Here is a 12,955-nt window from a genome sequence, read left to right as displayed (position 1 = left end):
CTTAATTAGGAGTCACAAAATGGTTATTTTCTAATTCTGTTATTCTGTCAACATTAGTTGGATTTTTTTTTGTAAAGAACTTTACCTCATTGACTAGGGCTATATGGTTATCCTGAAATGCGAAAAAGACAGGATAAATTTTAAATTCCTTTCATTTAATGATCAATTTTCAGACTAAGAATTTGGTGCAATAACAACATCCAATGGTGACAAATTAGGATTGATTTGTGGGTGTGGTTTTTCTTCCTTTGGAGGGTGCAGGGACTTTTTATGGACTCAGATTTTAATTTTTTACACTCAACATCTTTAAATCCATTGCAGTCAACATCCTTAAATCCATTGCAGTCCATATCCCTCCCTACACCAACCCACCCCCATTACTGAAAGAGTATTTTATTAGGCATTGGGGCTATTCAACTATGGAACACAATTCTCATCCTTAAGAAACTCAGGCTGGGAAAAGAGGCAAATGAGTCAATAAAAAGTTACAATGCATTGTTACTAATTAATATTTACTAATGCAATGAGAGAAGTGTCTGTGGGATTCTGTGATAACATAGAAGTCTACTGTATATTTTTACTCTTTTCAAGATTCCTTCTTTCATCATTTCCCTTCTATTTAGAGATCCTCCTATACCCTTTTTATTTTTAGGTTAGGTCTGCTGGTAACACATTATATTAATTACTAGTGGCCCGGTGCACGAAATTCGTGCACAGGAGGAGGGTGTCCCTCAGCCCAGCCTGCACCCTCTCCAATCTCGGACCCTTTGGGGGATGTCGACTGCTGGTTTAGGCCTGATCCCAGGATGTCCGACTGCCGGGATCGGGCCTAACCCGGCATTTATACATCCCTTTCACAATCCTGGACCGCTGTCTCCTAACCACTCACCTGCGTGCCTGCCTGATTGCCCCCTAACAGCTCCCCTGCCGGCCTGATTGACGCCTAACTACTCCCCTGCCGGCCTAATCATCCCCAACTGCCCTCCCTTGCTGGCCCGATCACCCCCAAGGCTTTTATTAGTATAGATATGACCCTTCACAGAAAATTTCACTAACCCTGCTTTACAATAAGGGATTGACGATTGAATCATTGGGGCCAGGCACCAAGATTTCCTTTCTTTGAATAGTGGAGGGAATAATTATCTTGTCTTTAAATTGCCCTGAACATCAAATGAGATAATGACTTAGAAAAGCATAAAAGCACCATATAAAGACAACTGTCTTATTATATACTGAAAAGACAATAAAGTGGTAAAATGAAAAACACTATTTTTATTCTCCCCCTTCCTTCCTTTACAGCCTTTATTTAAACTTTGAAATTTAGAAAAATTTCACTCCTATTTTCATTTTTTTACATTCAATATTATTTTGTATTAGTTTCAGGTTTATTAGTTACAGAATAGTGGTTAGACAACCATATACTTTACAAAGTGTTCCCTGATACTTCCAGTACCCACCTGGCTTCATACCGTCATTACAACACTGTTGACTCTATTCCCTATTTAAGTGACAATAGGTTTACAGGTTCCTTCCAATCTTTCTTTTGTGTTGCTTGACCTTCCTTTTCTTTCTCAGGTCTTCCCTTATTTTCTTTATATAGTATCTCAATTGGCCCTCAAAGCTCAGTGAAGGCACTGGGACACGCTTAACACATTTTACGGAGCAGGAAACTGAGGCCAATTCCAGTTGGTTATGGAACTGGACTCCTCGCGCAGGGAGCCCTCACAGCCGGCTCTCCACCTTTCCTAAGGGACAGCCAGGGCAAACAGAACAAACCTCCCCATGAGGCTTCCAAGCCTCATTCTCCAGCACCTCTTCATCATGGATGCTCCACATTCTTTCCTTTCCCCCGCCCCCACCCCATTCTTTACTGCCCCCCCTTCTGGGGAGCAGGTGGTAGGCTTGCACTCACTGTGCAGGTGTGCACCCCATGGGGTGGGCGAGAACTGGGGGCGGGGCGGGCGCAGGCTTAGTTTTGGGGCCAAGGCGGGAGCAGGAGTCCTGGCCTCTCAAGTGTACAGGCCGCGGGGAGGCCCGGTCAGCACCGGGAGCTTCACCAAACCGCTGCAGTGGGGTACCCAGCATGGGGCGCTCCTCCACTGAGGTGGTGCCACCCCTCTACCCCCGCCTCAGGGCTGCGAGTCTGTGCCCCTCCGCCTGGGCGTCCTTCCACGCCTGCAGTCATCCCTGCAGTCATCGCCTCTTGTTTCCTGCCTATTGGGGCCACTACAGAACCTCACTCTCTGCAGGCCAGTCAGATCCCCGCCCGCCAGCACCCTGCCCAGGCCTGAGCCCCCTCGAATGCACCCCACCTTGGCGCCGCTCTGCACCCCTTGGGCCGCCCGCCTGCTGGCCAGCTGCTTCCCCCAAGCCATGGCGCTTGCCCAGGATCGCCCATCAGGAGGAGGCCTGTGCGCGCGCCTGCAGACCCCATGGCCTCGGCTCCTGGCAGGGGCTTTGCCAAAGGTTCCTCTACCTTCAGGCTCTCTCCTCAGACTCCCAGGAGCTTGGCTCCCACGGCCCAGCCCTTCCGTGGCTCCCTGCAGCCCCGCTCTACTCAGCTCTTCCACCACCCACCTGTCAGGAAGCTGTCTGGAGCCTTGCTGTGGGCAGTGTGGTTCTGGGGCAGGGGCTGGGGTGTGGGGAGCAGCTCCAGGAAAGTTTAGTAAACCCCCGGTCCCCAGCCCCTCTTTGAGCGGAGCCCAGGGCAGGCTGGGGGTGTGGGTCCAAACACTGCAGCTGCGGAGGCCCCGCCCGCCCAGGGCCACACACAGGGGTCCCGGCTGGGGGCGTGGTTTAGGCGGCTTGTTCGCACCGCAAGCCCCCCCTCCGCCCAGGCCGCACACAGGGCAGCTGGGGGCGTGGTTTAGGCGGCTTGTTCGGACCGCCAAGCCCTCCCGCGGCCCAGGTCGCACACAGGGGTCCCCGCTGGGGGCGTGGTTTAGGTGGCTGTTTGAGCCGCCAAGCCCCCCACCCCCACCCCGCCACTCAAGGCCGCACACTGGGGTCCTGGCTGGCAGTTGGGGCTTAGGCGCCACGCGGGCCGGATGATAGCTCCAGCTGGCCCAACCTGCCTGCATGCAAATTAGCCGCCATCTTGGCTGACAGTTAATTTGCATATACTCACTGATTAGCCAATGAAAAGGGTAGCGGTCGTACGCCAATTACCATGTTTCTCTTTTATTAGTGTAGATACCTTTCATCTGAGAATGTCTTGATTTCCCTTTTTATTCTTGAGGTAATTTTCACTGAATACAGGATTCTGGGTTGACACTTTTCTTTCAGGGCCTGAAAAATGCTGTGCTTCCTCCTTGTGGCCTGACTTCTGATGAGAAATCCAATTCTAATTGTTTCTCCCTTATAGGTAAGGTGTCACTTCTCTCTTGCTGCTTTCAAGATTTCTTTCTTTCCTTTAGTTTTCAGAAGTTTGGTTATGATATATCTTGGCATGGGCTCCTCTGGGTTTGATCAATGTGGGGTCCATTCTGCTTAACCCTGTAGGTTTGTCTTGTGCCATATTTGGGAGTTTTTCAGCCATTATTTCAATACTTTTCTGTCCCACCCTCTTTCTCTTCACCTTCTGGAACACTGTGATGACATGAATATGAGATCTTTTGTTATAGTCCTACAGGTCCCTGAGGTGTTGTGGGTGTATTCCCAAGCTATTTTCTCTCTGTTGTCCACATTGGGTAATTTCTATTGATCTTTCTTCTGCTGTTAAGTCCATCCACTGAGATTTTACTTTGGTTATTTAGCTCTTAGTTCTAAAAATTCTCTGGTTCTTTTTATCTTCTATTTCTTTGCTGAGGCTTGAAGCATTTTTATGATGGCTGCTTTATAAATATTTGACATAGAATTCTAACGTCTGAGTCATCTTAATGTCGGTATTGGTTGTCTTCTCATTCAAGTTGAGATTTTCTAGGTTCTTGGTATGAATGATTTTATAATTGAATCCTGGATGTTTATGATATTATGACTCTGGATCTTAACTGTCTCATTTAAAGTAGGTCTCTTCTGATACAGTGCCAGTGGGGAAAGGGGGAAATGCCTCCTTACTGCCTTGGGAATCTAGGCCCCTACTCAGCCTCTGCTGGTAGGTGGAAGAGCAGCTGTACTTGTGTGTGGCTGGGAGCTGCTTCTGTAAGATTTCTGTCTTGCTGAACTTGGTCCTTTGGCTAGAGAGAGCAGGCTTTTTTAAAAAATCCTCATCTGAGATATTTTTTCCATTGCTTTTCAGAGAGTAAAGGAAAGGAGAAAGGTAAGGAGATAGACAGAGACATCGATGTGAGCAACACACATCGACTGGGTACCTCCCGCATGCACCCTGACCAGGGGTGGGAAGCGAACCACAACCCAGGTATGTGCCCTCAATTGGGAATCGAACTCACGACCTTTTAGTGACAGGGCAGATGCTCTAACCATTGAGACACATCAGCCAGGGAGGGAGAGCAGGCTTTTGTTGGGGCTTTTTTTTGTCTCTGTGCTAGCTTCTCTAGCACCCAGCTCAAGATACATGAAGCAAAAAGAAAATCTATGTTTCTGAAAGTAGAGAGAAGGGAGACTGGCTATGATCCTCAGGAACTGAAAAACATGACAAAGTATGTTGTGTCTCTCTCACATCAATGTCTGTCTAGCTCTCTCTCTCCTTCCCCTCCACCCTTCCTTTCTCTCTGAAAGCAATGGAAAAAAGTATCCTCAGGTGAGGATAAAAAACAAAAAACAAAAAACAAAAACCCTGCTCTCTCTAGCCAAAGAACCAGGTTCAGCAAGACAGAGATCTTATGGATTGTTTTATATGTAATGTCCAAGGATTTTAGCTGAACTTAGTGGAGGAATCAGGAAAAGTTCATTTGCTCCATTATTCCAGAAGCACAAGTCAGGAACAGAGTCAGTCCTTATCCTTTGGATGCTTCAACTATCCAGTCTTTGGCCAGCTGGCTCTTTGACATGACTCATTATTCTTTGCTTCCCAAGATGTTATAGGCTCACCTTGTACTCTCCCTCCCCCAGCCTTGGAATCAGTCTTTCCTACCAGGAGCCCTGGTTGGTTTAAGCCAGTCCTGGGAGGCCATTTGTTTTACTCTGCTCAGGCTGCTATAACAAAATGTCATAGACTGGGTGGCTTCAACAACAGACATCTATCTCTAGTTCCATAATTTTTGGAAGTCCAAGATCAAGGACATAGCAGATTCAGATCCTGGTAAGACAGCTGTCTTCTTGCTGTGTTCTCATGAGGCCTTTCCTTGGCACAAGGGTGTGGAGAGTGTCTGTTTTTCTCTTCTTATAAGGGAACTGAAAAGGGCACATCATAAGGGTCCCACTCTCTTGACCTCATCTAAACATAATTACCTCCCAAACACCCAACCGCCTAAAACCATCTCACTGGGAGTTAGGGCTCCAACATTTGAATTGAGGGAGGGGGCACATTCAGTCCATAACCACTCTTGCCAGTGAGTGGTTCAGGCATGGGCCCTTCTCTTTTTCTAATGAAGATGGCAGGTAGATAAGGGTTCTCTTTCTCTATTTGGGCATCTGGCACTGGGGCCACCACTTGCTGCCAGCCTAAGGACCAGACCACACAGAGAGGGCAGAGCCAAGAGCATCACAGGACTAGGAGCTAGAACCCCGATTTCTCCCATCTACAGATTTTGGTTCCGTTTTGGTCCTCCATCTGCCGCACCCCTGACCTGCCTCAATCAGCAGTTGAAAAGAGAAAATGGGGGATTCGCCAGTCACTTGGTCTCACAAAAACCTTTGATCTGAACCTAAAAAAACATATGCACACATTCCTTTACACTTCTGTTTATTCTTCCTGCTTGGGAAAACCATCAACAAGTATCTTTTATGGGGGAGGGAAGACAATTCTGGAAAAGTTCTCAGGATCGCTATGCTGAATTTTCAAGTAGGAACCTAGAAAGCCAGAGATCCAGGTCAGGCCTCCAGGGTCCTGAAGAGAAGTTCGAGGGCAACAACTTCACTCGGGTAGGGCAGCTCCATGTGGGCCACCAACACTCTTCTCCTCAGCCCAGGGAGCTCATCAGGGTCTGGGCCTGCTTCAGTTCTGCCAGCGAAGAGGTAAGCAGTGGGCAGCTGTCAGGTGGGATCTGAGAGGGCCCTAACCTCTCCAGGTACAGCTGAGCCTTACCTGCCAGGAGGACCTGGAACTTGTCTGCTGAGAGGGATAGGGCAACAGGTTGAGCTGGGGCCTCCGGGTCAGCGGCCACCTCCAGCCGCAGGTGTACCATTGGCTCTTCCACGGACCGTAGCAGGCTGGAGCTCATGATGTAGTCTACCCGCCAGCCCGTGCCTGCCAGCCTGTTTACTGAGAGACAGGGTGGGGCTCTCAGGCTCATGGCAGGTGAGCCACACAGTCCTCAGCCCAGCCCCTTGCTCAGCCTACAGCCCTTCAGGTTGTATGGCTTTTGGGAAGCTCTTCTTCCTTTGACCTCTGACCCACAGCATGTGCTCAATAACTGGGAGCTCAGGTTATCCACAGATCTCGGAAGAAACCTGGCTAGAGTCAGAAGTCCTGGCTCTGTGATTGTGACATGTGACCATGAGTAAACCTTCTGAGAACAAGCACACCCCATGCTACATGTACCTTCTAGAACAGACCCCAAACCGCACCTTGGCTGACTCCACACTCACCACGCAAACTGCAGGCCCGCAAGTACTCCTGCAGGGGGCTTTGCTTCTCCTCATAACAGCGACACAGGCTGGCTGCGTGCTCTGGAGGCAGAATGGAGGTCCCCTGAGGTAAGCAAGTGGCTGCTAGGGCTGCTCAGAGGGCAGGTATCAGGCTCCTGGCCCAGAAAGGGCAGGGTGCACCTCATGGTCACATGGTCTGGCCAGGGTGCATCTCATGGCAGCCCTTGGCCTGCCCAGGTCCCCATACCTTTAGGCAACCCCAGCTGCTGCAATTCACTGGACAAGGACTCGCCATCCACGCTATGCTTGGCCGCACTGGAGAGGATGAAACTCAGTACTGCCACAGTGGCTTTCACATCGCCCAACTCTGGGGAGACCCATGGGGGGTAGGAGGTGTCACTATAGCCCCAGCTACCTCCTTGTTGCCCTAGTATCTTCAGCTCAGAGCCCCCAGGCCTCCTGGAGCCATGAGCATTGCTACTGCTGGCAGAGGACACTGGGGGTAGATTGTCAATGTCTTCTCCTCAGGTTCCTCTGCTGAGGCAGGTGGGTCAGGATGAGCTGCTGGGTAAAGGGGGTCTCTGTACCAGGTCCCAGGCCGAGTAGCCAGAGTTGCCCAAAGTCCGTGGACTCAGTGGGGTACTCACCAAATCTGGCATCAGCAGTGAGCTTCTGGACCTTCTCGTACTGTGGGGAAAGGAGGCCTGTAAGGGTGCCAGACCCCTGCTTGCCACCCCCTTACCCCCAATCGCCTGGATCCTGTGGTAACGATGGGCAGGAGGCTGATCACCCACCTCCCTGGGTTTGGTGCACTCTCAGGGTTGTGGGACAAGGGGGTGCTGGACCAGGCACTCACATCCATCCCCTGCCCCAGCAGCTCCTGCAGCACCTGACCGCACAGCAGCCTCAGCTTCACGGAGGACTGGAGGGAAGGCCCAACATCAACCCGATGGCCCTCATCCCTCCATGCTGGGGGCTGCTCACAAGGTCATCCATGTGAGCAGTCACACAGCATGCTAGGATGGGCTGAGAGCACTGAGGCCCAGACCCTCGACTCCCAGGGTCCCCATCCCCAATCCCTCTGTCCCCCAGGCCCCCAAGATGACCCTGTGCACTCAACAATCTTGGCAAGTGTGCTGATCTCCGCCAGGACCCAGTCAGGACAGTCCAGATCACCACAGAACCGGAACCTCTGCAAGGGAGTGAGACAAGTGGTCAGGCTGGAAGGAGGGGTGAGGTGTGGCCAGGTGTCTCCCACACTACTGTTTCTCAGGGAGCCACTTGATCTCCCTGATTATCAGGCTGTTGAGAGAAGCCCCTCCCTGACCCACCCTGCCACCAAACTTTGTTCTGATGCCTGTCCCAGGCATTCATCTGTTCAGCAAACATTGACTGGGTGCCTCCTCTGTGGTAGATCCCACAGAACAAAATAAAGTCCCTGGCCTCACAGCCAGGGACCTCTCTCATTTCCTTTTCCTCCCTGGCTCCAGCCACACTGGCCTCCCTACTGTTCCTGTTACACCAGGCACTCTCCCACCATTGTCCTTATGGTTTGCTTGCTCTCTCACTTCATTCAGATCTCTGCTCAAATGACACCTCTTCTGATGGCCCTTTTCTGATCATACTTTCTAAAATAGCCCCTTACAGAGGAGAACCAAGATGGCGGCATAAGGTATAAACTTGTGTGTGCTGCCCCCCACAACATCGAAACTACAACTATAAGACAAAACAGCTATCATCCAGAACCACGGGAAAGCTGGCCGAGTGGAAGTTCTACAACTAGAAGGAAAGAAAGAAGTGCACTGAGACCGGGTAGGAGGTGCAGAGGCGCCAAGAACAGAGGTTCGGAGGCGCACACTAGGCGGCTGTACCTGGGTGCGCAGTTTTTTTCAATCGGAAAGGGATACAAGCTCTGGAACGCACGGAGTTCCTTTAAGGCGAGATTCTGGGGTCCCAGACTCCTACGGGGAGAAACTGGACTGTCTTGCAGCGATTTGGAAAGTGAGGGGGGCTTTCTCGCAGATCTGCTTGCAGGGATCATTGTTGCTGTGGGGGTGCTGGACTGCAGAGACCCGGAGTCGTGGAGACGCTGACGACAGCCATTGCTGTTTGCTCCGCCCTGGTGATACTCTGAGACCCCGCCCCACTCAATTTACATCCCCACCCAAACTGTGCTCAGTGGCGCAAAGGAATCACCTCAGCTTTTGCAGTCTAATCTAACTGCAGCTGGGTTAGAGAGCTCTAAAACTTCCAAATTCCAAACAAAGAGGAGAAATCTGTTGATATCGCTGTAGCTCCTGCTGGGTGGACTCACACAGTGGTTGACTTGGAGATCCAGGAGCCAGGGTACCCCTGGTCAGACACCAGATTTCAACTCCTCACATCCATAAGGGACTCACTCAAGAGGCAGACTCAGTGAGCACCAAAGCCCCACCGAAGCAAGTCCTACCGCATAAGGGTGTCTCCCGCACAGCAGTTCTTCTTATAGACACAGCGGGTCCTCACAGTCAGCCAAAAATGCGAAGACAAAGAAACATGTCACAAATGAAAGAAATGGAGGAAAGCAAACTAATGGAGGACATAGAGTTCAGAACCACAGTTATAAGGTTACTCAAGAATCTTCTACGAACCTCAGAGGAACTTAGTGAGACCTTCAAGGATCTTAATGAGAATGCCAAAAAAATGGAAAAGGACCAGTCAGAAATTAAACATACACTGACTGAAATAAAGAATAATATACAGAGATCCAACAGCAGACGAGAGGATCCCAAGAATCAAGTCAAAGATTTGAAGTATGAAGAAGCAAAAAACACCCAACCGGAAAAGCAAAACAAAAAAAGAATCCAAAAATATGAAGATAGTGTAAGGAGCCTCTGGGACAACTTCAAACGTACCAACATCCGAATTATCGGGGTGCCAGAAGAAGAGAGAGAGCAAGATACTGAAAGCCTATTAGAAGAAATCATGACAGAAAACTTCCCCTACCTGATGAAAGAAATAGACTTACAAGTCCAGGAAGCAAAGAGAACCCCAAACAAAAGGAATCCAAAGAGGACCACACCAAGACACATCATAATTAAAATGCCAAGGGCTAAAGACAAAGAGAGAATCTTAAAAGCAGCAAGAGAAAAACAGTCAGTTACCTACAAGGGAGTACCCATATGACTGTCAGCTGATTTCTCAACAGAAACCATGCAGGCCAGAAGGGAGTGGAAAGAAATATTCAAAGTGATGAATAGCAAGATGCTACAACCAAGATTACTCTACCCATCAAAGCTATCATGTAGAATTGTAAGTCAGATAAAGAGCTTCACAGACAAGAAAAAGCTAAAGGAGATCATCACCACCAAACCAGGATTATATGAAATGCTGAAGGATATTCTTTAAGAAGAGGAAGAAGAAAAAGGTAAAGATAAAATCTATGAACAATAAAGTGACAACAAATAAATACCTATCAACAAGTGAACCTAAAAATTAAGTCAGAATAAACTGGTGAATAGAATCGAATCAGGGGCATAGAAAGGGAGTGAACTGACAATTCTTGGGGGGAAGGGGGTGTGGGGGTGCGGGAAGAGATTGGACAAAAATCGTACACCTATGGATGAGGACAGTGGCGGGGGGTAAGGGCATGGGGTGGGGTGGGAACCAGGTGGAGGGGAGCTATGGGGGGGAAAAAGAGGAACATCTGTAATAATCTGAACAATAAAGATTTATTAATTAAAAAAATAAAATAAAATAAAATAGCCCCTTACACAAGGAAATTTCAGGGGCCAGTGGGTGTGTTCATTAGCTTGATCCTGATAACATTTTCATGAGCCATACATGTCAAAATATATTGAACTGTATATTTACACGTGTGTGGTTCTCAATAAAGCTGTTAAAAATAAAAATCACTCTTTACTATACTGCTTATGTTTCTTGCTTAATCTCCACAGCACATATCACGTTTTGTTATTTATCCGTTCCTCTGTTAGAATGCAAACCCACTCTGTCAATCATGTCTTGCCAGTATCCTCCACTCCCCTGATCAGTTGTCCTTATTGCCTGGCAGAGTTCTAACCCACAGCAATATACATGTCCATCTTTCCACATCTCTACTGGGCTGGGAACAAACCCCACACTGTAATGCTCTTCCCACTGAAACCTGCTTCCCCTACTGAGTTTCCCACTCCACTGAGCACAACCACCTGGGAACCAAACCCAAACACCTCCCTCTCCTTTTTCCTCATGCACTTAATCCCTGAGCCCTGCTAACTCCCCGCCGCTTCTATCTCCACTCTTTCCACCCTAATTCAGGTCACCACCATCTCCTGGGGGTCTTGCTGCCCCAGCCTGGGCTCTCTGCTCCCTCCACAAACTGACCAAAAGGATCTTCCTAACTTGCCAGTGCCCTCTTCTTAAAGTCCAAATGTGGCTCTTAAGACCCAGCAAGCTTTGGTCTTTGCTTACCTGTCCAGCCTCATCTTTCACTAACCTCCGGTTTATACCCTTCCAGTTGGGGTCATGCATTCATTCCTAGGGAGCCACGCTCTCTAACCCCTGAGGTCTGTGAATGTGCCGGTCCCTGTCTGAAGAACAGCCCCCACCCCCATGCCTCCTAAGCCCTAGTACACAACCTGCACTGCAAGGAGCCAGCTTTCTTCCCGGCCCCAGGCCTCAGATTGCTTTCCTATCACTCTGCTCAGGGTGCAGTTGGGTCTCTTCCCCTCAGGTCTTAACTATGATTGCCAAATGAAGCCTCCAATTTTGCCCGTCCTTCCTGCAGCTGAAGTCTCTGAGCAGCGTGCCTGGTACGGAGTAGGCACTCAGCATCTGCTGAAGGAATGCATGGATGGGTTGGGAAGTCCCAACCCAAACTCCTTGCTGGCTCTGGGAAGAGAGATGGAGCTTAACGGCGAAGAATCAGACTGAGCCTAATTTCTTTTGTTGTTGTCAATCCTCACCTAAGATATTTTCCATTGATTTTTAGAGAGAATGGAGGGGAGGGAGGGAGAGAGAAACATCCATGTGAGAGGGACACATCCCTGGTCGCCTGCCCAGACCAGGCCGGTGGAGCCTGCAGCACAGGTGCATTCCCTTGACCAGAATGGAACCTGGGATCCAGGCCCACACGCTCTGTCCACTGAGCCAAACCGGCCAGGGCGAGGCTGAGCCTGATTCTCGGCCAGTTCGTGCTCAAGCCCTGCGACAGGAGGGCTGCAGCGGGCAACTGTGGGACGACCACTCCGAACCGGCCCCAGCCCCGCCCCTCCCCTCAGGCCTCCTTCTCGCCCAGGAAGCGCCCGGGACTCCCACCCGGCTGCGGAGTCGGCGGCCCGCACGACTGCACCCAAGGGTTTGCCGAGGTGCCAGCGCGGCTTCCCCATCTCCTCGCACCCGCGCCTCACCCTTCCGAAGGGGCAGCCAGATCTGGGGGACCCTGCCCTGCCCGCCCAGCATCCGCGGCCTCGCACCCCCTTTCCCTCACCATAGCGTCAGGAAGCCCGGCCGGACCTTCTCCTTCCTGTAGCTCCGGGTCGGAGGACGTGGAGATCACGTGGCGCGGGCGGGGCGGGGTGGAGATCACGTGGCGCGGGCGGGGCGGGGCGGGGCCTCCTCGGACCGGGCGGGGCGGGGCGGGGCCTCCTCGGACCCGGCGGGGCAGGTCGCCCCACCCGGAGCTGCCGCCGGGCTGAAGGCCAGGGTCTCCCCAGAAACCCTCCCGGCAAATGGCCGGCACCTTCTCCGGTTAACCGAGGCACTCAAAGCAGCAGAAAATAGGGAGCGGAAGCCATTTAATTTGTTCGAGTTAAGGGGTCAGGCGCCCGGGAGCCAGGTCTGGAACTTAATGTAATTCCCTTGGGAGGGGCCTCAGGTCATTTCCACGATCTCCACGGCAAGCACAGCCCTTACACAGCATCTAGCTGTGGGCTGTGGCGAAAGCCATATTTTAAAAACGTGATTACAATATGATACACATTCCGAAAATCGTACGTAAGTACAAAGCTTAATGAATTTTCATAAACTGTGCACCCCATGTCACTGGCACCCATATAAGAAAATATTATCAGTACCCTGGGTATCTCCTTAAATGCCTGCGTATTTTCTTTCATTTTGATGAACCCGCTAGTTGCCTAGGAAAGAGGGCGGTAACAAATAACAAGTTCAGTGTTAGGGTCACCGAAAGAGGAATGCTCGAGGCCAAAAGGGGTAAAGAATTATGAATTTATTAGGTCATCTGGAAACCCAGATGGGCTGAGCCCCCAAATGGCGCCAGCCCCCAAAGACAGAGAGTCAGAGGTTTTTAAAGGACTGTAAGCAGGCTTTC

General features: G+C 50.4%; 1 protein-coding gene across 31 annotated transcripts in view; it reads right to left on the bottom strand.

Moving 5' to 3' along the window:
• Window positions 1-5,786: 5,786 nt before the first annotated feature.
• The window catches only part of CUNH15orf39 (chromosome unknown C15orf39 homolog), a 44,534-nt gene continuing 37,365 nt past the window's right edge, over window positions 5,787-12,955 (bottom strand). For 3 of the 31 annotated variants that reach the window (XR_001348024.1, XR_002829012.1, XM_014455046.1), the window contains 7 exons: window positions 7,769-7,840; window positions 7,505-7,570; window positions 7,296-7,335; window positions 6,896-7,015; window positions 6,649-6,729; window positions 6,146-6,322; window positions 5,787-6,061 (listed from right to left, as the gene is read on the bottom strand). Coding sequence is in view for 9 of the 31 variants with exons in the window: in XM_014455046.1 (XP_014310532.1) it covers window positions 6,021-6,061; window positions 6,146-6,322; window positions 6,649-6,729; window positions 6,896-7,015; window positions 7,296-7,335; window positions 7,505-7,570; window positions 7,769-7,840 (597 nt within the window). In the remaining 22 variants the exon portion in view is untranslated. Of the gene's footprint in view, window positions 6,323-6,648; window positions 6,730-6,895; window positions 7,571-7,754; window positions 7,841-12,955 lie in introns of those variants that run through there. The other 28 variants (XR_002829017.1, XR_002829009.1, XR_002829020.1 and 25 more) reach the window with 25 other exon arrangements.

The sequence above is a fragment of the Myotis lucifugus genome, unplaced genomic scaffold (assembly GCF_000147115.1).
Source record: "Myotis lucifugus unplaced genomic scaffold, Myoluc2.0 scaffold_41, whole genome shotgun sequence".
NCBI classification, from domain to species: Eukaryota; Metazoa; Chordata; class Mammalia; order Chiroptera; family Vespertilionidae; genus Myotis; species Myotis lucifugus.
This window is presented reverse-complemented; position numbering and strand designations above follow the sequence as displayed.